The sequence below is a fragment of the Lagopus muta genome, chromosome 9, assembly GCF_023343835.1.
Source record: "Lagopus muta isolate bLagMut1 chromosome 9, bLagMut1 primary, whole genome shotgun sequence".
NCBI classification, from domain to species: Eukaryota; Metazoa; Chordata; class Aves; order Galliformes; family Phasianidae; genus Lagopus; species Lagopus muta.
Genome location: NC_064441.1, coordinates 13,971,381 through 13,996,397, shown reverse-complemented (window position 1 = coordinate 13,996,397; position 25,017 = coordinate 13,971,381). Strand labels below are relative to the sequence as shown.

The window sequence follows — 25,017 nt, the reverse complement described above, 5'->3', positions numbered from 1 at the left end:
TACAAATTGCAAAGCAAATGATATGGAAAAATTCCACTGTCCTTCATTTTTAGATCTCACTTTTTAAAATGGTGCTTCCTTTGAACAATAAATTGTCTATACTAGAAACACTAAACCATGTCTTCAAAGCAGCAAAATCTCATACCCAATACAATTGTTATCAACTTGAATACAACTTGCATGAGTCAGTTAAATACTCTACAAGACCAGATTAAAACTGTCCAAGAGACAGTTATAAATGCCTAATGGTCTGTTTTACCCAATGGAAATTACTGTAATCTGCTGACCTCTTCTAAGAAAGCCAGTTTATTCTGGCCTCAATACATACCTCCTTTTTGCCCATCTGCTCTAAAATGCAGCCAGAATTATTTCCTTTAACAATTGAACGTGATTGTCACAGGCAGTCATGCAATTATATGTGAATGCTTGGAAGAATGAGGTATTTAGAAAATGTCTTTGGGTTCACATTTTCTTGTCTGAAGCAGATTGTTACATATTCTTCAGGACAGTTCCCTAAAGGAATATCAAATCAACCTTCTTTCTACTTTGAGTGCTGTTCTATTTTGGTATCTAAATCCCTTAGGCAAACCACTGAAGAAGCCATTATTCTCACTGGAATGCCACACGTTTTCCTGTAATTTCTAATTATCTCACCTAACTTCCAAAGACTAGGAAGGTAAAAATACAGCTATACATTTTTCCTTCTATAGAAGTTGCATAAACTTTCTGAAATCTTAAAGTTCCAAGACTAGAAGAGAGTTGCCTAATCATCTAAATATGACTCCCTGCGTAACACAGGTTAATTAATTCCTTCTCCAATTCCTGTAACAGTGACTGAAGTAGCATAACTTCTATTTTTAACTTCTAGGTATGAGAATATTTTCAGAAGAATGCTTACAGCTCCTTTCATCTGACGTCTGAAGAAAAAGATTGAAGTTGTTTATAGCAAAAGGTAATTTTGTTCATTTTAATCTTACCGGTTTTCTAAAGCTGGTTAAAACATAATGACATCAGAGTACTTTGCATTGAACAATTTGCGGTTGAGCTAATTACAGCAGTAACACTGAAACAATTTTAAAACCTAATAAATCAGGATATGATGTGACAAGTCATTTATATTGCAGAGGAGGCATTTTCAAGCTTTGTGCACACACAGTTGAGAGTCTGAGAAATGCCTGAATGATTTCATCGGCAGTATGCTGGGTAAAATACTACACTCACTCCATCCTGCTAGTTCACCAACTTAATCCTAGCAGAGCAAAGCACATGTGCTACTACTTCTCTTGTATCAAAAAGGTGAGAACTAAAAATAAAGAATACAGCTTAAAAAAAAAAAAAAGATGACAATATTTACATTCAGGTGCTTTTAGAACTATCACATTGTGCCATTCAAATTACCATTTTAACCTTTATCCGAGTCACAACATATGATTTCTTTACACCTGTATTTAGTCCAGACTATTGAGTTAGCAACAAAGTAAGAAGTGACTACTTGGCTTGTGTGATCTTTATACTTGTGCTATCTCTACACTGTGAAGACAACCACAAGCGCCTACTCTACTTATCATCGTGCTTTTGTGATCTAAACATACAGTAGTAAACATAATTTAACTATACAAACCAATTTCCCTTTCTTACAATAGCATGTATCACTAACTCAAATAGTAGTTATTTATCTAGTAAATATCAGAGAGCTCAATCTTTCAAATATGTGTCCAACATTCAAAGACCCCAAAAATGAAGTATATCAAGCATATAATCAAAGCACAATTTGTGAAAATTTACCATTATACACTGAAATAACGGAAGCATGCTTCTGATTTGCAAATAGCCAGTCACTCATCATCTTCTCCATCTTTTCATGGTCAGGTCATTAAGGCCTACTATTACCCTCAGAGGCCTGACACTAAAACTGTTCTACTGAATCTGAAAAAAAATGGGTCAGGAGTCTTTTCCTGGTTTGTATTAGGATCGTTTTCATGCAGAAGGAGAAAACAAGTGCAAAACAGGTAGATAGTGACGTGCATAATCTTTGATGCAGTACTTCTGGGACATCAGTACCATAGGATGCTTGGACAGAACATCTGAGATCATTCTCTAAGAATACTGCTAGGTAACGTAGCACCAAGAGACTCAAATATACAGCTGTGATAACAGAACTGCCACTTTGCCCACAAATACAGGTATTTATAAGTGATACAATTAATCTAAGCTCCCAACCTCTATACAAATCAGTACACTTACTGTGTTTTGTCACAAATGCCTCGGTCAGCTACTGCTTTTGAATGGAATATATCACCATATTTCATTCCTATTGTGATAAATAATCTTTAGCAAGAATCAAAGATCCATTTCAGATTTTTTTTTTTTTTTTTTTTGCAAATGTCACATGAAACAGTGATTTTAAAAGTTTTGGGGTTTTTGTTTGTTTGTTTGTTTGTTTTAATTTTAAATAAGGGATTGCAAAACTCACTGCTCCCCCTCAGCCCTTTACACCCATTAATATCACAGTCACACTCTGTTTGAAAATGCTTTCTTCCTTCACCACAAACACTGAAAAGTCATCCTAGATTCTGAAAATCAAACATATACTCTGTTCTCAGACAATAACCATTACAGTGACAGAGATAAGCATTGTGCTGGTCAGGTTATATTCTCAGTAACACTTCTGCACAGCCATAGGAAGCAGATTTACCATAATAGGCATACATAGGTACAACACAAAGCAAAACTGGGGTATAAGAAAATTGCTATCAAAACTTTGGGAACACACAACCTGACTTTCAAGTTGGAAATGAGGTTTGCAGGATTGACAGTCAAAACAGATTTATTAACTGAGCAAATTAGTTGTGTATAGTTAGCATACAAAAATCCCTAGGCAGATTGATTCTTCTCTATAACAAAGAACAATTTCAAAATGTCACTGTTGCTAAACAATTAGTTAACAATTGATAATCTGACTGGACTAAAACCTATGATGGGATTATGAAATAGTTAGCTAGCAAGAGCGTACTTAGGAAAGTGTTTGCATACAGCTTACTAAAGAGATGTGACAGTAGCTTAGAGTATGACCTACCACAGCTTCAAGGACTCTGCTGTTTACTGTCCAAGACAATCGTGAAAGAACAGCATAAGGGTGACAAGGCTGATCTACTCATAGATTTCCTATATCACATTTTCCCCACTGTGCTTATTTATCAGTATCTCTGAAGTGCTGCTAAGCTGGCAATGGACTATTCTGGGCACAAACACAGACCACCAGAATTTCTGACACCACACCTTGCAGAAGCAATAAGAGCAATAGAATGCAAATGGCATCACTGGGACTGTGGGAAGAGCAGCTGAGGTAGAACATGTGGGTGGCAAAGTTAGCTAGGAAACATCTGTAGTGACTGACTCAAAAATAGTAGAGCAGCTACTCTATACTTAAATACACTGTGCAATATGCTACACTACTAGCTGAAGATCTCAAAGCATGTCACAAGCTTTATTAAAATGTGCCTCACTTTCTCTTTTAAATTACTCATTAGTATCCTCATTTTACAGATCAGGTTAAGTAATTCATCTGAGATCTCACAGTGCCAAGAACCACGTGATCAGCTGAAGGTAAATATCTCCACAGTGAACTGGTCACAGCAGGTGTGAGCTAAAGAGCAAAAGTTATTTAGTTGTTAATTTAAAACATAACAATGTATCAAAAAAAAAAAAAGGGGAATAATCAAATGTTTGTACCTACATAAGTTCAAGACAAGGCACATATAACTTGATCATGAAGAGCAGGGCAGGATATTGATCTTCGTTACATTTATAAAAAACATCCTTTTTATACAGCATAATAGCATTTTCCAGAAGGTTTTTTTTATTACAGCTGGATGCTTAGCATTTTCCCTTATTAGGCCATCCTTTGAAAAAGTCTTTGAAATTAGCCATCATCAATCCATTTGCGCTGTTCCCATTACTTCTACTGCCCTTGTTTATCAAAAGGCCATTCTCTGTCAGGTTAGCTCTTATGCCCAGGCCCTCAGGGAAACGTTCACAGCTATGCACAGTGCTCAATACTGCCTGCAATAGGGCCATTCCAGGCAAATAGCAAGCATGAAAATGAAAATCCCATTAACTGGAGCAGTTGTCTCCAAATTCCCCCACTGGAAAGGCTGACTTGCACGCAAGTAACCAGCACAGGTTGCTGCACAGTGCTGAGTGGCACAGAGACGTCAACAAGGCAGCAGAGGTATGTGCAGGGCAATGCAAAGTGATTTAATTTAGTTCAGAGTGAAGGAGGGTTAAGTCAAATGACTGCACATGTACACCCTGGGCAAGGAGCTCACAGAGATGCTCAGCTGACACATGGTGACTTTTTAAAAGGTAAGTCACGTCACTGCATAGCCTTCTGTGCATTCAATTCACACATTTCCTAATATGAAATAAATCTGCCCTATTTCAATTTGCCATAGTAAATAAATGCAGCAAACTGTTTTCTCTCGATGGAAAGAGCTGCTTGTTTTAAGCACTATAGCACGAAACACTCCATCCATAAGGTCAGAATTAAAATTTGCTTCCTAAATCGAAACTCCAGAGCAAGACAGAAACCTGAAAATCTTAAGACTTTTTTTCAGAATATGCCTTTAGGTTATTTATTTTAATAAATTATTTCATACATTAAATTTCATTCTGGCCATCTGGCATACCTGCAGTTATTTTAGTGGTGACCATTTGTTATGTATGATGAGATGTTGCAAGGAGATCGACAAAATGAACTACAGAGCATCAAGAGAGCACATAATGGCCATGTAAAATGGGCTCACTTTTCGCTAGGGCAGAAGTATTAGAGATAGGACTCTACTGTATAAGAGAGGAAGAACAGCCTTTTGGATTGCAAAACACTGTCACCTCTGCACATATGTATGTGTGGATCCCACACTTTTTAAAATGCGCCAGATCGCTTCTGCTTGAGGATACAGGCATTAATTTTCCTCTCAAAGAAAGGTTTTAAAAAGTGCTGTTGAATTTAAGCAAGCAGTCTGATAGGTGCTATTATTTGAAACCTATCAGTGTTCTTCACCACAACATAAAGATGCTAAAGGATCCATTTCCAAGTGTGTTTGTGCAAGGACAAATTTTTAAAACACTTTATAGTAATAGCTCAAGCCAGGTGGTTAAATTGTATTGATCCAAAAGGCTTGGCACCCTGCAGAAGATTACACACCAATTTTCTTCTCTGCAATGAAAATAAGAGATTAAAATAAGCATTATAATTTAAAGATTTTGCTGGAGAATTTATTTTTAATTCAGATAAAAATATGTTCTTTCCGTTCATATTAAAAGCTAAATCTTCTGCTTTATTGTCCATAACATTTTATTGGAGAAATAGCAGTTTTGTTAATAAACTTCTTCCTCCTTTTATAAACAATTAAATGAAAAGCTAACCTAGCAATATCCTGCGAAAGAGAGTTGCTTTTATGCTGCATCATTAAAGTGCTAAGCAAAACAGAAGTCACACAGCAAATCAAGTTATTCACAAGCTTTTTTAAAAAATGATTTAAACAATACAGTTTCACAAACTATTCTGGTATTTTACTTATGGGGACACAGAGACTAAATACAAACACCATCTGTCTGACTTTGCTTTGCTATTTTTCTGAAGCATGTCCCATCACTGCAGTTCAGCACCAGGCATGTCTAGGCAGAAAAGCAGTCCGTTCAACATTTTATCACAGAAGTTGATGAGAAGCTGACTCTTAGTCAGCACTGACAAAGCAATATCGTAATAATCACGAACACACAGACATTTGCTTACTGCATGCCACTGCAAGTATACCTATAGCAGCCTACAAGATAAACTGGAAGCTGTGCAAAACTGCAGCAGGCACCTGTGGATGTGAGGCTCACAGTGCCTTTGGTCATGAAGTGTAGAAGCACTCCCTTAATGAGCAGGTAAATGAATCCAGTGCCAGAGTAAACTAACAGAGTATGTAAGAAACAGATGTGTATGGTGACTGAAAAAAATCTAAATATCTCAGCATTGAAAGAACAAAGATGTTAATACTTTTATTATGTTGGTTTTGCTTTTGCCCAGTCTGAATAGCAGATTGCATTTCCAGAATAAATGTTTCCAATTGGAGGATGATTGTGAGTTTGGATAAATAAGATGCAAGTAACAAATTATAGAATATTTGTGACAGAGTTGCTGTAGAAGCTGAAAACGTCCTTCAATACCCTTTAAAAAGGGCTTTTCTATTTTTTCAGTGCATTATTTTCTCAAGAGAGATACAATACTGGCAGATTAGTAAATCTTACGGACTTGCAACAAACTTGAATAAAAGAAATTATACATGCTCCTGTAGGTGTTCCCAGATGTAGGGCATTGTTTCCTGTAAGAGAAAATAGCACTATGTTGGGTGTATCAGATTCCTTCCAAATATACAGCAAGCAGCACTTACAGTTCACTGTAACCTACTCATAACCAGCAGAACTTCGGTCTGAAACACCCATACGCAGACTGACAGTGCATCACAGCACTCGTCTCTCTTTTTCAGACTCATAAAAATGCATTCAATCTGATTTCAAGTTATTTTTTGCAATAATTCACCAGAAATAATAGGTGTGCAGTTGTAATGAGACGAAGTTTTGCAACTAGCTGTTTTCTTATACTCTAGTACAAAGAGAATGAATTAAAAGCAATAATGATGAGATGTTTTGTAAATATGATAATAGTTTATCAGGAATAGCTCGTTAACCTCAAAGAACACTGGGACAAATAGTGTGAAGTTGTAACTACACTGATGTGAAAGGCAGACTTTCCATGAATTACCACGCTTACACTCTGATCCCTTTGTCAACACCTCTTATTTAAAAAGATGATCAATTTCCACTTCTTCCACTTCCTATTTCTTTTGCAAATTTCAACCTCATTCCTAGCATTCCACTTTACAGAACAGATATTTGGGTTGCAGATATTAAAAAAACCTGCTATCCAGAGAATATAGAACGCCTTTAATGACATGCTTTTGTTGTTGTTTTTTTTCTTTAAGTTCCTGAATTTGGGAGAAAAAAACTTTTTAGTTCTCACATCATCAAATGAAGCATTTTTCTTGCAAACAGTTGGGCAGAGACCAACAGTCCACCTGATCTTTACTACTGGTTACTTTTGTCACGGTAGATTGCACTGTTTGTTGGGTTTTTGTTTTTTACATTAGTTGATCAAAGCATTTTTTAATTTAAAAAAAAAAGAAAAAAAAATAGATCAAAAAATCAGTACATTATTTCCAACATTAAGTTCTTTTCAATCTTGTCTACACTACTTTAATACTGTTTTTATAATTAGTTACCTTAAGTAACACTCAACAAATAAAATTTCCAAAAATGCTTAATCTTTGACATAAACATCATATCCAGGAAGATTTGGAAGAGATATCTGCAGTGTCAAACTGGGTAACAAAGTTGGAGACAACCCACGAGGAAGTGACTCAGGTGAGTTGTAGGCAGAAGATGAAAATGTTACATTACTCTCTCAGACGGTGCCCTTTTTTCTCTTACAGTTCTAATTAACTTTTTTTTTTAAAAAGGTCATAGAGAATTGAACGGAATTTACCAATTAACAGATGAGTCCCTAAAAAAAAATAAAATTGTTTGGACAAAAAAAGATTGAAAAAAAGGTATGTAAAGGAAATACATGGAAGCACTGCTGTGCTTGCAGCACCCTACAGTACCTTGAGGCCCTTCTGATTTTCTTTCCTAAGTATCATCGACTTAAGTGCATGCTAAATTACTGATGTTTGTTTTATAAAATCACCATTTTGTACGATTTACATCCAAGAAGAGAACTTTATTGGATGAGAATTAGTGATGGAACGTAAGCCGAATATTTCAATACAGTTATGAAGAAAATCCATAGGATAGTATTTTCTCTTTTCTACAATAAATACTGATGGGTCACAAATACTTTGAAAATTTAAAAAATCTGATTTCAGGTCCATTTTCGTATTCCATTTTTTTTCTGCTGAAGTGTTTTAATAAAAGGAAATTATTCTGGGGAAAGTTATAACTAGGCTAAGGCCACATAAAATAATCTAGCCCAGAAAACTGACAACGTATCTCACTGTGAGATTGTATCATGGAGGAGAGTCAAGACACTTCAGAACTAGAAGATAGACATGCACATGAAATGTTTTATTTTCATTTTCTATCATGAGCACTATAGGCAATTCATCCATTTGCAAAAAATTTAAATAAGATTTATAAAAATTCAAATGCAGTTTATCTGCCCTTTACTAAACACTCAGATGTGCCCATTCATGAACGAATCACTGTCAGTAGAGACTCCCTGCTGTTCTGCATACGCATCCGTGATTAATCTTCTTTATGTAAGTTAAACAACATCACAATGACTAGAAAAATCTACACGAATATCAGAAGCAAAGGTTAAGAAATAACAAAAAGTGGGTAGAAGTAAAATAAGAGGCCTGAGAAAACTTGTACTGCCTGAGGTAAAAACGTACTGATGTTCTTGCTTATGAACTGAATTTGGTTTTATACCCATCAAGGAAAAGGTGTCTTTTTAACTTGCGTACAGTTAACAACTCAAAGTAAAAACCCTTGTGACAGAAGGACACCTACACAAGGGAAAGTAGGACAAGGCAAACTGTATGGAAGAATAAGACAATATTCAGTGTAGGTGTTTACATCAATAAAGTACTGTGTATAGCCCAGCTGAACTTTCACTGAGCAACTTGGGCCCTCTATCTGCCAGCTTATTGACCAAGATAGACATTAACCTTCATGACCAGTGTAGGAAACTCATGATGTATCCTGTCTTCAGCAAGCTTTTACTTATTTTCACCATATATTAACTACTACAAAGCAAAAGCAATTTTTTTTCCTAAGAAAAACAAACAAGGAGATTTTTAATATAAATTAACTCAAAACTAAACCATAAAAACTAAAATTAAACACATTGTAAGGAAGGAAGTAACAATAAAAATATAAAGAACTAGAAAATTATTTGAAGGAATAACTATCACTAAAAGAAACCACTCCTGATGGTAATTAAATGATTACATTAACAACCCTCATGTAATACCTTTGCGAAGAGACAACTCAAAAGATAGAAATCATAGCATTACTTCTACATTTGGTTTTCTCTCTGCATTGGATATAAATTCAGCCCAATATTTCTGCATCAGGATGCTTTTTATTTTACATTTATCAGCATGATAAGTTCATTTTAAGATGTAAAGAAGTTCAGGATCACAATGAAGGCTGGTACTGCAATCATTTTGGCTTCATGTCATTGGTACAATAAACTATAAACCCAGAAAGCTCACTTTAATTAAATCTATTACGTCTAGCATAAAGAATGCATTTAAATCAGTATTGTTTGCCATGCACTAAAAAACAACATGCCAGCCTATTTTCATTCTGTGACTTCCACAAAGATACTTAACATTTAACTGCCCAAGAAAACATACAGCATATTTAAGGTGTCATATTTACAAAGACAAAATTTGAAGACTAAAAGTGGTGCAAATAAATGCTGTCAGAAGACCAGATCTATTGCATTTCTTATTGTATGTATATATGTGTATATATAGGCTTATATGTATATATAGGCTTAAGCTTCCTCACAACATACCTCATGACATAGTATTTGACAGAAACTTAACTTGAACATTTGGACTTACTTGAGCTTTTACTAAAACTTCATAGATGATTAAAATAGAACACCAAAAATACCTTCCGTCATTTGAAACTGGCAGGCAAAAATCACCATCTCAATTTAAACTGAACCATGCCACCTGTGTAGGAATTTAGTGCGACTCACATCTACTGAGAATGAATTAACATCTAAAACATGGTCAAGTCTATCTTGTCTGTCTAGTCTATCAGTCTATCAAGTCTGAATTTTTCAGCAGTACATAAATCAAGAGAATTACCTCTTTGTTTCTCTGAATGTTGGGTAAGGTACCAAGTGTCACCTAAAGGTGATAAACAGAGTCATCTTGTTACTCACCAATAAAGTAGTTGTTTCCTAATGCAAGCATTTCTTCAGAAAGTACAAGTCCACCCAGTGCCTGGAGAAGAGTGACACTTCTGCCATCAATGAGCGAACACTGCTTAAATCCAGCAGTTGTCACCTTCCATAGTAGGATAAGCGAAGCAGTAGCATCTTGTCTTATTCTAAGAAAATAAACGACAAGAATATTTACATACAGTGGGGGAAATTGGTCTTAAAGTACATCAGAACAAAAAGCTTATTATCAGAGAAGGAATACTTAAATCTGGTGAACATGGAATCATGAAAAGGTCTGAAGATTTTCATCACTTCCACCAAATTTAAAATATTTTTAACAGTAACATCTGTATAATGGTATACCTAAGCAGATTTAATCATACAGAGTCTCAATTTCTCATACTGAAGGACAGCAACTTAGAGTCCAGTAACAGTTTTATGTAAAACGCTACCCAACAGTAGCCTTGTTCACTATTTGTATTTATGTCTTTTTAAATAGTAGCTCTACAGCTAGAATGCTATCATTTTCTGCAACCGAAACACATCCAACCCTCCTACCTACTGAAGAACGTTCAACATCCATTCAATACAGGGGATGCTGGTAGAAATCCTCTTTCATTTGCTACACCAGATCGAAGGTTTGGAACTGTTTATTCTTGTAAATCAAATGAGTTGTGTAATGCTCTCAAGGTCACTGAGTTCATGGTGCCTTCCTGAATATTGACGGGTTGAATAAGCATACACAACTGCTTATGCACTGTCAGATCCACTAGGGAGCACTATATCTATATTGGTGTTGCTTTCCTCTTAGGATACTTTTTTCCACTAATTTCAATAAAGAAAAAATAAAAACCTATCTATAGTGTTTCTGGCAAGATCCCAAAAAATTTGCATCAATTTCACCTAAACGGATCACCATTGAGTATGTCCAATCCTCCCAAAGTTCAATCATAACTCGTAACCATCCTACTGCTGAAACACTGCTAATTCTGTCTTACTGAAAAGAAGCCCCACATACAAGGGGTAGACACTCTGTTGCACAATTTCTTCTGCTAAAAGTGTCTCAATTCTACAAAAGCAGTGTGGTGTCTCCCTTTTTTATAAATGTATATAAAAATATTTTATATACATACACATCCATTTATTTATTTATTTTACAAGAAATGTAAAGTTTTCTCATTGTATTTGACATGAGTTGATAAAATACTGTGACCATATCAGATAAGTAAATTTTTGTCAGTATTCTGGGTCAACTTTAACATAAAACCCCATCACTACTCCCAGAGCTCAATGTCTCATTTTCAGTAACAACTTCTGTTAATATGACAGCAACCATTTAGGTCACCCATATCAGAAGAAAAGAAAATCACTGAACGGAATTTTTTTTGTTGTTTATGTATTCAGTCATTGAACCAGAAATGTTATTCAGGTCTTCAACAAAGGAAATACAATGGAATGAAGATAGATATCAGCTTGCATTAATCAGCCAAAATAAAAAGCTACTAAAGGTAGATAGTATGAAAATGACAAAAAGCAACACTGTGCACTCCACAAGCTCATCTATAATGAGGACATTCCATCACAGGTCTTAAATACAGCCATAGAATCTACAAATGTCAGCTTATTCTTGATTTAAAAAAACAAAACACACACATTCACAGATCTGCTCCCTACTTAAGCTTCTCATGAATGAGATCGATTCAAAGTCCCGTGGGAAGCATAGGACAGCTCCCACGTTTAACAGTTACAGCTTCAAACTGTCTGCAGCTTGTCTGCTTGCAGCAGTTTGTTTTTTTCCAGTGAGCAAGGCCTTTTTTAACTGAAAGCTGGCATTCTGAAAGATAAGATGACAGTATGAGAAAAGTAGGCTATTTTGGGAAAATGTGAGCCTAAAATTGCAGTAAAGCTGTGAGCCAGAGAACTGTGTTGGCAGATTTTTATGTGAAAACGAGTTTTCAATAGGAAATGCCTCATACCAGCTGACAGAATCAGATCTTTCTAGGAAGCCAGGTTCTGTTAATTAAAAGTTACAAAGCAACCCTTTTATTGAAAAACTATCAGTTTGAATGTGTTTAACAGAGTAAATTCCAATTTTTTAAAATTGGAATTGGTTTGCAAGATATTCACATCAAAGATTTCAGCTGACTGACAACACCCAAAGCAATATTCCAGAAATTAAATATAAATATAAAGGATAAAATAAGTGTAATTATTTAATCAATAACTACTTTCCACCAACAAGTGAATCTTATACTAAAGGGAAAAAAAAGTGTTCGCTGCAAGAAGGAGAAAGGAAGCATCACATCTTTTCAAAACTGACATCTTCAGAATATTTGCCCTGATTCCTAGTGCATTCAGAGTCAGCTTACATGCTTACATCTTCTGAAACATTAAGTATGTGGGAGAAGTTACACCAAGCAAAGAGCTGTCACAGCAGTGCTAGATACATGAAGGCTTTCTGAAGTTATTTCATGTACTTTTAACCATTTGACAAACCTGTGTATCTGAAAAGCAGTTTTCTAAAATACCCAGGCAAATTAAAAGAAAAATGCTTTTATATTCCATAAGAAATATTTTTACTTTATTGATGTATTCTGTGGAACTTCAAAGGAGACAAGACGGCCTCCAGCAGAGGTATTGGAACTGGCATTTCCACAAGCCACATCTGGAAGTATCTGAAAATAAAATTAGTTTTATTTAATACTGAAGCACAAAATACAACAAAAGATGATTTTTTTTAATAGCACTAATAATACAGTAATCATCTTTTAATAATGGATCAAAACACTTACTGAAGTGTTTATGCTGTCATTAAACAATATGAAAATTCATATAAACATCCTTTCCATTTTAACAAAACTTTCCTGCACATGGTCATGCATGGACTTCTAAAGGTATCTTCCTTTAAAAGTGACCATATAATTTGAAAAGATGGATGGGCTTCTAGTCTTGTGAGTTACTAACTAAAGCTCTAAGATTTGCCACTTCCATAAATGCTGCATCACTAGCAAGAGATTTTTGAGGATTTATAACAGCAGTCACTGTTATTGTTTTTTACTATATGGAAATCTGTTGGGTGTTTTTTTTTTTTTTTTCAAACTCAGATTACTTTTCAACATATTCTCTGCATTGCTCAAACAAGGCCTAAAACTACTCTTTCCAAGCACAAGTTGTTTCAACTAATGAAATGTTTTCCAATGGAGAAAAATGACAAACACAGCTGAGAGCTATGAACTGATTTGCCTCGTCTCTGATAATCAGCTGGTATGGAAATTGTGAACTAGAGCAAGAAACAATACAGAATGCCATACAACAAAGAATCATAGAATGGCTTGGGATGGATGGGACCTTAGCAATCATCTAGTTCCAACCTCACCATCGTTGGCTGGTTGCTTCCCTTCAGATCAGACTGCCCAGGGCCCACCCAACCTGGCCTTGAACACCCCCAGGCATGGGGCCTTCATAACCTCTCTGCGCAGCCTGCACCATGGCCTCATACACTCCGAATAAAGAATTTCTTCGTAATATCTAACCTTGTCTCCCCTCCTTTAATTTAAAACCATTCCCCCTTGTCCTATCAATACCAGGTCATATAAGAAGTCAGTCTCTCCAGTTGATAAGCTCCCTTCAGTACTGAAGGCTGCAATGAGGTCTCCCCACAGCTTTCTCATCTCCTGGCTGAACAACACGAGCTCCCTCAGTCTGTCTTCATAGCAGAGGTGGCTTCCTCTGGACCCTCTCCAACAGATCCACATCATTGTAGAATAATAATTTATTAAGGTAGTTTGAAAACCATTACTATTTTCAATGACCTCTTCATTTCATATAAGTAATAATTTATATGGCATAATTTTTTTTTCCTATCGCTTACATTATCTGTAGTTTTTATTAAGTAGTTCACCAACAGCTTACCTATGAAATATCACCCTAGTGGAAAAAAAAAAATGTCACCTTAAGATTAAGGTTAAGCAGATTTTGCAACATTATTACTTCAATCATCTGGAATGTGTGTGCAACCTTTTCATGTTAGCCATACTGACAAAGTGAAAACAGATGCCTGACACACTGCCATGAATTAATCATTCTTTACTGAAAAATCAGAATCGAACTTCTAATTTTATTTATAATTCACATGTTAAATGCTACCATGGAATATCTGTGAAAATACAAAAAACAAAAGTCCAGAATATGATACAAAAAATAACTGTTAAGGGACTCAGAGTTGACTTTGACTCAGACAAGAAAAATTCTCTGTATTCACATCTCCCCAAAAATGTGCATGATTACTCAACTCATTTCTTCATTGCTGAATTATCTTGCACATATAATATGTATGCAGTTTATGAAAATAAACATGTAACTTATGAAAATAAAAATAAATGCAATTTTTTTTTTAAGAAACTCATCAAAAGAAAAAAGATAATATATCTATTAAAACTGGAAGTCAAAATTATTAAGCTAATGTTCAAAACTTGATGAAATTAAAATGAGTTTGGCTAACACTCTTTTTATATACTTTCCCACATTCGTAATATTTTTTTCTTTGAGAATCTGTATGTCTCAGTGTATCAAAGTCTTTATTCTCATACTCTTACAAGTGCATGTAACAACATATTCAGTGTTAGAATATATTTTCAGAATGTCTTGTATCTACTACCTTAGATCACAAGCAGGAAAACAAAAATAATTTAAGCATCTCCTTTACCTTACTATTCTATATTAGAAGCTTGGAAGTAAACAGTATACAACTCTTGGAAACTTAAGGACAAAAAAGCTCATGAAGCAAGAGTGGCTGCATAACGAGCAATTAACCCTGTGAAAATCCGCAATAGTTCAAAAAAATTTTCAAAGCATTCAGAAGTAAGGACTGTTCAGCATAAAAAACACAAGTAGGAAATATTCTTTGGTAACCAAGAAAAGTGAAAAACAAAATGCATGTTTGACTCCTCTGATAGGATGATTTGTAATGTTTGATTTCCTTCTCCAAGAAGGAACACCATTTATAACTGGCCTTGATTTCATGGACTAAGAACCTCCTAAAATATTTATCTAAACCAGTAGGATGTGAAATAACAGAATTTCACAGCAGCTGAAACTTCACTTTTTTTCTATTACAAAAAATGGTACTTGGATCAGACAAAACATACAAGAAGAAACAGCAGCATCCATGAGGAACAGAAACAGTGCCAGCACTACCCTATTTGAGACAAATACTACAGAGACAAAAATGACAGCTCTGACATCTAATTTAGCAAATAAATCACATAGCTTTTCCATAGCTCTGGGAAGCTTGTATAAAGATTTTTAAGCATGTGTCTCTCCTTTCTGAAGAGAACTCCCTAAGAACTGAAAGACTGAAAAATGAGGACAAAGAAGACAAGTACATTACAATAATGCAGGGCAGTCAGAAGATGAAAACAACCTGTGGGTCTCACTCTAAGAAAAAAAAAAAAAAAAACCAGTAGGAAATTTAAAACAGAACTCAGGAAAACATAATGAAATTATTTTCAAAATGTAAAACAAAGAGTCCAAGATAAACCCTGCCTTACTATTCCAATTGCTCTTTAAATTTAAAAGTGAAATGGCTAAAGTCAAAAACACAAACAGTGTCAAACACTTAAAGTCATTTAAAAATAATCTGTGGAAAAAAAATAAAATCATATGTTGGCAATGAGATCAAAGTCTTCCAAAATTCCCCTGCTGCACTCAGTAGCACAGAACCTTTAAGCCAGCAAGGAAGTTCCTCAGGGAACAAACCACAGATACAATACAAATGATGCAGCTATTTTAAAAATAGTTGCTAAAGAAAACAAAATTTTGATGCACCTGCCAGAGCCTGAGGCATGCTTAGCAGCTGCTTACAAAGATAATCTCACACATCAGCACAGACTATTCTGAAGATTTTATGCTCCTCAACATATTACTTGGAGTTTGGGAATTTTTGAACTGTTGACATGAAATATAGCATTCCTCTTTTTGTATTATATTCTGTAAATTTGTATCTAAATTACATTACTGGTGGATTTCTTTTAAACAGAGAACTTAATACATAAAATATTTTTGTTTCAAAGATACTAACAGCATTAACATCTTGAGTCTTTCTATGACAAAAAGAAGAGAATCATTTGAGAAAACAAGAGTGAAATCTCCTGAAGAGGATCTGTCCCCACAACTTCCAGCTGGAATTTGAAAAAAAAACAGTGACTTGGCTGGAAGATTACTTAACCAAGCCAGAACATCAGTGTTGATGAGATTGAAAAGAATATCAGCTGCAGTACCTAGGAAGAGTTAAACAGACTCTGCTTTTCCATATTAGATCTTTTCTGAAAATATTATACAGTGTGAATTGTGCAGATATTCTTCTGCCACATACACCAATATATAGAAAGAAATACACACACCATTCTACAAGTCCTGCAACACAGACAGATCCCAGGGAAGTATTTTTGCATGTGTGCTTTTATTACCTTGGTAGATTAAGCATATTAGCCTTCAGCTTGATGAGGCTAAGAAACACAGAGACTCTAAGTCTACATTTATGCTAGAATACATATATGCTGTCTAGCACTACTGAAAGTAGTTCTCTGAAGATATTTGTTGAAATGAAGTTTCCTTGCACATTTCTTGGATGGCTGACCACACAGACAGTTGTATTTCTACAAAGCCTTAAGCACACTGACAGGCTAATCCTCAACAGTGCAAAATACAGTCACAATGCTACAGCATTATGTGTCCATTTGTTTGATATCATAACCCTTCAAGTTTAAAGGATTGCAAAAACATTTTACTTCTTACAAAACACTCCATACCTTCCTCCGATATAATAGTCTGGAAGCGGAATCACCAAATTCCCATTAGCCTCAGCAATTCTTCACTACTCTACTAACAAGATATTAATGAATGTTTCTGAATACTAACAAACACTTCCAAACACTGGAACATTTTGGCCTGGTACACTGAGGACTCTTTAACCGTGGAGATATTCAAGCCTTGACTGAACACTTCTCAGCAACCTGTTCTAGCTGCCTTGCTTTGAGCAAGAGAGATGGACTGGACAATCTCCAGAGTTCTCTTGCAAGGTCTTCTAGGCTGTGATTCTGTGAGAAAAAAAAATCACCTCATAAGGCAGTTGGTTGCTATCTCTTTCTTGTAATTGCCACTGCCATTTCAGTGACACCACAGCACATACAGAACTCCATTCCAACATACTAGGAGTGATTTTGTTTTTAATAGAAACATACCCAAACGTTACTCAAATAAGCAAACTCATGCACACACTAGTATATTTTTAAGTTACACTTTCCTCCTCTGTGATCTCTGATGGTTCTCTGTTTTTCTGTCTCTGAAACCTTTCTCCAGTTTTCTCCCCTAATGCGTGAACAAGGAAATCTGCATAGCCATGAAGCCAAAGCAAAGTTGGGAAGATTGGTCAGGAATTAAACAGAATACACGAATGCACACATTATTCCCCCATTTGTCTGAAACTAAATAAAAGAGATGAATATAATCTTACAGAAAAGTCAAGGCTCTTTGGGGGCTGGAACTAGATTATCTTTAAGGACCCTTCCAACCTAAGTCATTCTAAGAAGTAGCACTTAAAAGGAAAGAAAAAAAAGGTAAGGTCTGTGCTTAACATTTTAAACAGATTTGAAAAGACATTAGGTTAAAAGAAAGAGTAAGAAAACTGGTCCTTTGAGAAAAATAAGACTGCACTCGGGTGGCCTCCCATGAAAGTTCACATGGTCATTAAGAAAGATGGCCTTTCCTCTTCAGTAGCACAGAAACAGAGGAGATGAATGAGGTATGAAGAATGCTCTCGCAAATGCTTTTTGAAATCTTCTTCCAAATGATTGCATATTAACTTTAAATTCAATAAAGTAAGTTTCAGAAATTACAGTTTTGCCCTTTCTAAACATATAATGAAATTTCTATCAAGATAAGGCCTGCACAATTTCTTCTTTTCTTTGATTCTTTAATTTCTTTAATGGTGATGAGAAGTATCTTTTATTTTCTGAAAAATATAAAACATTTGTCAGCTTTCTTTATGCAAGAGAAAAATACTACAGAGAATTTAAAACAGGTATGATGTTGACTGTGAAATGATCCAGAACTGCTGTCTGCAGAGAATTACAAAGAGAAGTCACAGGAAAAGAAAACCCAATGCAATAGCATGTGAAATGGGAGATCAGTTACTATCTTCTTTTAGTCAAAATGCCAATCAATAAGCCATGATCATTCTGGCACAGAAATCCCATTCAGGACAGATTTGTAAAAGAAAAGCAGTCCCCTTATCCAGCTGCATGGAAAACTACTGCTTCTAAAAAGCTGGTATCATTTAGTTTAAACCCCACAAGTATATTTGCCTCTACCCTCGAGAGTTTCATATGGGACGATGCTTGAAAGGAAACCAGAACAGAAAGAAAATGAAGGCTTACATCTAACATATCTCAGCAGTGGGAGAGGAAAGCAGAAGTGTTTAAGTAGGAGTGCCTCTCTAAAGAGCACCAAGGGAAGGCTGACAGACTGAGCCCAAAAACAGTATCAAATGAAGAAGCCTTGCCAGCTATTGTAGCACTGAAATTTAACACAGGGAAGTCTGCATATCTATCCAAAAAATTCCATCAGAGGCATTTTTTGAGTATAGCTCAGCTCATCCGACCTAAAGTGGTTTGAGTAGTCAGCAGTCACACTGCCAGCAGGATCTACTAACCAAAGATTCTGATACGGCAATCCTCCAGTAACACCAATAAATTTTTTTATTCATGCCACAGGTTACTACTATTAATATTACATCAAGTGGTAGATGCTTATCTAGCTTAGTAGGTTATCTTACACTCTCAGAAAAATGACCAGGCTAATCATGTTAACCAGATGCCTTCTTGTCTCAAGCTGACCACCAAAATGAGGGGCCACATTCATAAAATCTTCCAATAAATCATTCAATCAATATTATTTCCTTGAATGGTCATTTTTACACCGTAGTGTGTGAAGCTGTTCTGAATAATACAGATAAGCATCATGGAAACAAGCTCATCAAGCAAAAAAATCCACATCAACAGATCTTGAAGTGAAGATTACAAGCTCAGGTCATTGGAGAGGATGCTACGATGTAAACTGAGCCATAGTCTGTCAGGTCAGTCAGAGGAACTTCTCCATGTATTTTTGCATCAAAACAATGATGCACCCATAGGCTATTTCAACAGCAACAAAAAAAATGGATGATCTTTTAGCAACAGGGAATGCACTCAAGATTCAAAGGTCTCCCTTTCAAGGAGAATTATTCCTTAAGCATATCCATCTGTTGCAGTACATGAGCACCCTCTCTTAGAAGCTTCCACCTGGACCAGCCACACTAATTTAAAAGACATATAGTGTACTGACTAAAAACCCATATAAAACAAGGTTTGTCCACATTGCAAAGAGAATTACAAGTTTATTGTAGCTCTAATCACTAGTTCCAAAGCCCAGAATCATAGCAATAGCATTAAAGTATAAATAAAAGGTTAGTGTAGGACTCCTGTGGTTAGCATTCTAATTCCTGGCCATGTATCTGGCAAATCACTCTACTGCTCTGTGCTTCAGTATCTCCATGTACAAAATGTGAATAACACTACTGATTTCCTTTGTAAAACAATTTGAGAGCTATTAAGAGAAAGTAATATATAGGAGTAAGGCACTGCTATTGTAACAGTTGATTTTTATGCAGAAACCTTTGTTGAATCTATTATTTGATTAGAATTAATGAGATCATTCTTTTTTTTCCTATTATTCTATCTTTTTTACACTTTAATACAAAAGATCATTGGACTGGGGAAGTTTCGATTGCTAGTTTTATCTGCCTTGCAAGTGGAACAATTAATTTAGTTGCCCAAAGCAGGAAAAAAGATCTCTCTTTTGACACCTGAGCACAAAGATAAATCCTTGTTATTTTTCAGAAATCATCAGTCTAATATTTTTCTCTTAATGGTCTGTGTTTATAGACCTTAGCCTGTTTATCAGAAAAAGACTAATTTGTTATAGTAAGATCAGTGAGAGAAACGTTACAGTATCCAAAGACATCTGCATGTTGTCTTCTGGTGCAAGTCTTACTGGGAACATCTGGTCAAATATACACTGCCAAGTATGTCCCTAGCAATAAAAATGTCCAACTGCCAATATACGTCATGCCTCTCTTAGATTAATTTCTCTCAGGAGTTCCCAAAACTTCCTGAAAGAGCTTCCATGGAAAATTCATCCTTGGAAGACCGAGAGAGCATTCATATGATGAGATTCTGGCAAAATTTCTCTCTAAGTAGACAGACAAAAGAGTCTGGCAAGCTCTGGTTCACTTGTGGTATCAGATAAAAGTGAAAACCAGGCCAACCTGAAAAGCTGACAATCAAACAAACAAACAAAAAAACCAAACACCAAAAAGCAATAGCATCTCCTAATCTCAAGATCAAAAGAGTAGATTTTTGCAATAAAAAACTAAAGTTATTTCATTTTATTTTATTTTTGCTTATAAGAGAGTGTAAGTAAGGAATGAGCTTGGCAAAGCCTCTAAAGCTACGAGGAAATGTAGTATTTTCCTGCTTAACACTGAACTTTTTACTCTTAAGACTTCCACCAAAGAGGCTTTGAAATACAGGCCCTTGGGCATACCAGCTCTCCCTTTGGTTTAATATAAGAGCAGAGACAACGTCTTGAATTAGCAACTGGAATGTTTCTTCTGAAGAAGTATCTCTCCCTTTCAAAGAACAGATCACCATACTATGTGAGAAATACTGTGAAAAACACAAGACCCATTATAACAAATTAAAAACATACAAACACAAGTAATTTTCTGTGTAACGGCTATTAGCATTACTAATGCATTTGCGATTGATAAGCTGTATGTATTTCTCAGGTAAGAGAAGACATAGACAAGTGAATTTCAATTATTAAAACACCCAGTTCTCACAGACTGTGAAGAATCTGTTTGAAAAGCTTACAGAATCTACCTGAAACACAAACCAGGCAGAAATGTTTATACAATACCAGATCACAGATTGAGGAACACACACGAGGCAAGGCAGGCGCACCAGGAAGGACGTGCCCTTAATTGATCAGGGCATTGAAAGCACCCAAGCAGAGATTACATTGCATTTAAACTAATAAAAACAGATTGTTGTTTGTTCCTGCTTCAGTGCTTTCTCTCCAGTCTTCACCATCAGTGCCTGAGATATACTCTACTGTAAAATAGATATGGGTAAAGGTATTTCAAAAAATAAAGCTTGTTTCTCCAGATATTGCCTACCAGAACTCTCACTGAAACAGGGTACAGCCCTGTAACTACTTATATATAGATTTCCCTAAATTTACTTTATATATGACTGGAATGAAACATTCTCATTTTGAAGAAATACCCAATGCAGTGTTTGTGAAAGGCCACCCTTAATCTCATTACCTTTAATAAATACTTTTTTTGTGTGTGCTTAATTTTACCATCAAATTAACTCAGGGCAGAAACCGTATCTTCAGCTCACTAATGCAGAGAGCCCTGACATCATGCACAAGTGACAATCCAACCATGACAACACTTAGAGGCAATTTTCTCTGTGCTTTTATTTAAACAGAATATTCTCACCTTGATTTCATCCCATTTCAGGTCCACAACTTTCTGTCCCGCCCTTGGCTGCCACGTAGGTAGCGTCACCGTTGCTCGTGAGTGAGGCAGAATGACGTCAGGCTCCAGCGTGGAGGTGACAGGCCTGCTTTGTCGAGGAGATGATGCCTCTGCCTGCTCGGGGAGTGGAGGGCTGTGACGGGAGTGCTCGCAGTTTGCTCCTTCATAGCCATCACTGCAGGCACAGAGGTAGCCATCCCCACTGCTGCTGCAGTTACCATGGTGACAGGGGTTGCTGGCACAAGGGTCTGAAATGAACTGAGGAAAAAAACCATCATGTAGGTCAATCACTGCATATAAAGGATTTATTTATGAGCTTTAGAAACGCTGTAAAACAAGATTCTTTCCCCCTTCTGTATTTACCTTCCAAGCATATATAAGAACCAAGCTCATCTTTGATACAACTTCAAGGAAGCAAATTCAAAGGATTAAAGAAGAATATTAACTGATCTATATTCATCGCTGCTCTCAGAATACTCCTGCAAAACTCACTGTTAACACATCCAAGCAACGTGACAAACATGAAGTAGAAGCATGGCTACCACTCACAATCTGTAATTTTCAAAACAATCTTTGGAGTAATCTGACCAGGGAAAACACCAAAACCTACAAATGTGAAGCAGTAACAGCAGTGGGAATAGGACACAGAGCTCACACAGGTCACCGTGTCAGGAAGTAGCTGTGCATTGTCAGAGCAAAGTACATCATGTAATCCTATTTGTGGACATAAATTCAATTTTACAACAGCGGGGCCTTTTGCCTGTACTTCATTTAGTGGGTAGCAGTTTCAGAATCTAACTCATTCTGGTGCTGAAAGCTTTGTAACAGGAACTACTGGGGGGAAGCTTCTTTTTAAGGCAGCATTTGTAATAGATTAGAACAAGACAGAGCTCAGCGATGTGAGAAAAATCCTGCTCTACACTCGCCTGCTCTGCTCTGACTCCAGCCTTAGATATATCCACAGCTAGCTTGTACTCCATTTCTTAGGTCATCATTGACTTGAAGGCTATATGCCTCTTCACTCCTCCATGCTGGTTCTTGCCTCTACAACTCACAGAGCACATCTACAGACCACTCCCAAGTTCCACCTGATGAGCCCAGCCTATTGGGGCAGGACAGACCCTCCATTTGTGGTCACCCTCACAGCGCACACTGACATTTAGCACTGCTTTTTGCCAACACATCAGTGTTTTTGTTTACCCTGGAAATAGCCTCCCGATAGCACCTATGAAATTTCTGCCTTAGTCACAGCTACATCACACTGCTGACTCACTGTCATCACTTAAGCAACTAATACAGACAGGCAGTTCCCTTGATTTGTCCTCACAGTGATAATCAATCCACCACTGCAAACGGACATCATTTGTCTCAACATGCAAATTTCAACCAAGTGTCCCAGCTCCCAAAGCTAGCCAATATCCTGCACAATATTCCACTCTTTCCCTGATTAAGCAATGCTGCTTCTTATGTTATTTCTCACTACAGCATCACAGTTAACGATAGTTTTAACAAATGTTTAAATAAATAAGAATTACATAAGCTGTATATATCTTTAATGCTATAATTGCCGTCCCTCTAGAAATAACCAGGAGTAACTTCACTATTAGCAAAACATATCAGGCACTTAAAGTCCATAATTTCAGAATCTTTGGGGACAAAGTAATTACTGGGTCTACACTTGGAATTTTCCCTTCCCATCTGTTCAAAGCCTTGGTACCAGGGGCACCAAATCCTAATATTAACTCTTCCTTTTCTAACACTGTGCTATTCATGACCTTGGCTGGAACTTTTCCTTTTAATGGAATTTTTGTGTATTCTAGCCTCTGTAATATCTTTTGAACAGCAGAGGAAGCATTATTATGGATATTTTGGAATTTTGGTCAATTTTGGAAACAGTTAATTATGTCAGATTTTTTGCTGACTGACGCAGAAGAGTTAGAGGCCACACAAGAAAATCTAAATATATCTAATATATCTAAATACTGTTTAAAATATACAGTATGCTCATTTATCTTGCCATTCAGTTGTAGCTATGGATGTTATTTACTTTGTATGGGGACACATCTCATACATATTAGGTGATACACTAGACATCAGGCACAAGCTCTGACTCTTCTTCACTTTTAAAAACAAAGTGTATATTGAATTTATATATACTTCACCTATCAAGAACCAATACCATCTTCCTGCTTGGCTTCAATAAAATATGGAAAGAGCAAAGTCCAGCCATTAATTAGGGATTCAGCTAATTGTTCAAACCTGTTTTACACACTGACTGCTAATCTGTTAACAAGGCCAAGCTGCCACAAGATCAAGAATCAAAGTGTGGATTTTTATGACCAGGTTGGCTTATCTCCTTAAAGCTTCTTTCTCCTTCAAATCAACAGAATAAGTAAATTCTTAGAGAACACCTTCTCGATCAGCAAAATCATAGCTATATATGACAGAAAAGAAGGGGAAAAGGATTTCAGGAAGGAATGAAACCCAGTTCTGTTGTACAGTTCAGCAGCTATATTTTAAGCTTGCTCTCGCTTCCAAGCAGCAGAAATTTTCACAACAGTTTCCTATTAAGACTGCTGAAGAAAAAATTGTTTCAAGGTAAAGAAGGCCAAAATGAGCTGCTGAACACTATGCAAAGTCTTTCTCCCACCTGCAACTCTCCTCTTAGATGTGTTAGCACAAAACTTCACAAAAATTCTTGACTCTCTTTTTAATTTCACTTCCTGCCATCACAGACAACACTATACAATCTTCCCGCTTGGCTTCAATAAATATGGAAAAAACAAAGTCCAGCCATTAATTAGGGATTCAGCTAATTGTTCAAATCTGTTCTATGCACTGACTGCTAATCTGTTAACAAAGCCAAGCTGCCACAGCAATGTCACAGGCTGCCATTTCACACTTGTCAGTAGCACCTCATGCCTTCAAAACAATGGTAGGATTTTAAAAGTCAGCAGAGTCCAAAAGCCTCCGGCTTTGACTTCCTGAGACAGTTTCCAGTTACAGGATGAAAGCTGCAGTTTTCAAATACGTAAATTGAATTCAGCTGGTTGGGATTTAGACTAAATGCTTCAGTTTGCACGCATTCAGGTAAAAAACATCTTAGGAGAGATTTATATCAGTAGAATAAACTGGCATCTCTGTTGCTGAAGAAATGCCCTAATACAGAAGCAGAACACCAGGTAGAGATCATGGGAAGATCCACCCTGTATAACCTCCATCCTACATCACCAGCACTGAAAAATGATCAGATGCCTCAAGTTCAAGCCACGCACTGTACATTAAAAGTTACAAACTTTTGAATACAATAGAAAGAAAAAAATTAAAATCTACAGCCTTAAGATATTATCTGTTTGTTTGAGAT

The 25,017-nt window shown here is 36.2% G+C and overlaps 1 protein-coding gene across 1 annotated transcript in view; it reads right to left on the bottom strand.

Moving 5' to 3' along the window:
* Positions 1 to 25,017, bottom strand: part of DNER (delta/notch like EGF repeat containing) — a 107,861-nt gene that overhangs the window by 44,725 nt on the left and 38,119 nt on the right. Inside the window, exons 2-4 of the mRNA XM_048955160.1 lie at positions 21,615 to 21,911; positions 12,590 to 12,684; positions 10,010 to 10,176 (exon numbers count right to left, since the gene is read on the bottom strand). Of these exons, the coding sequence (XP_048811117.1) occupies positions 10,010 to 10,176; positions 12,590 to 12,684; positions 21,615 to 21,911 (559 nt within the window). The remainder of the gene's footprint in view (positions 1 to 10,009; positions 10,177 to 12,589; positions 12,685 to 21,614; positions 21,912 to 25,017) is intronic.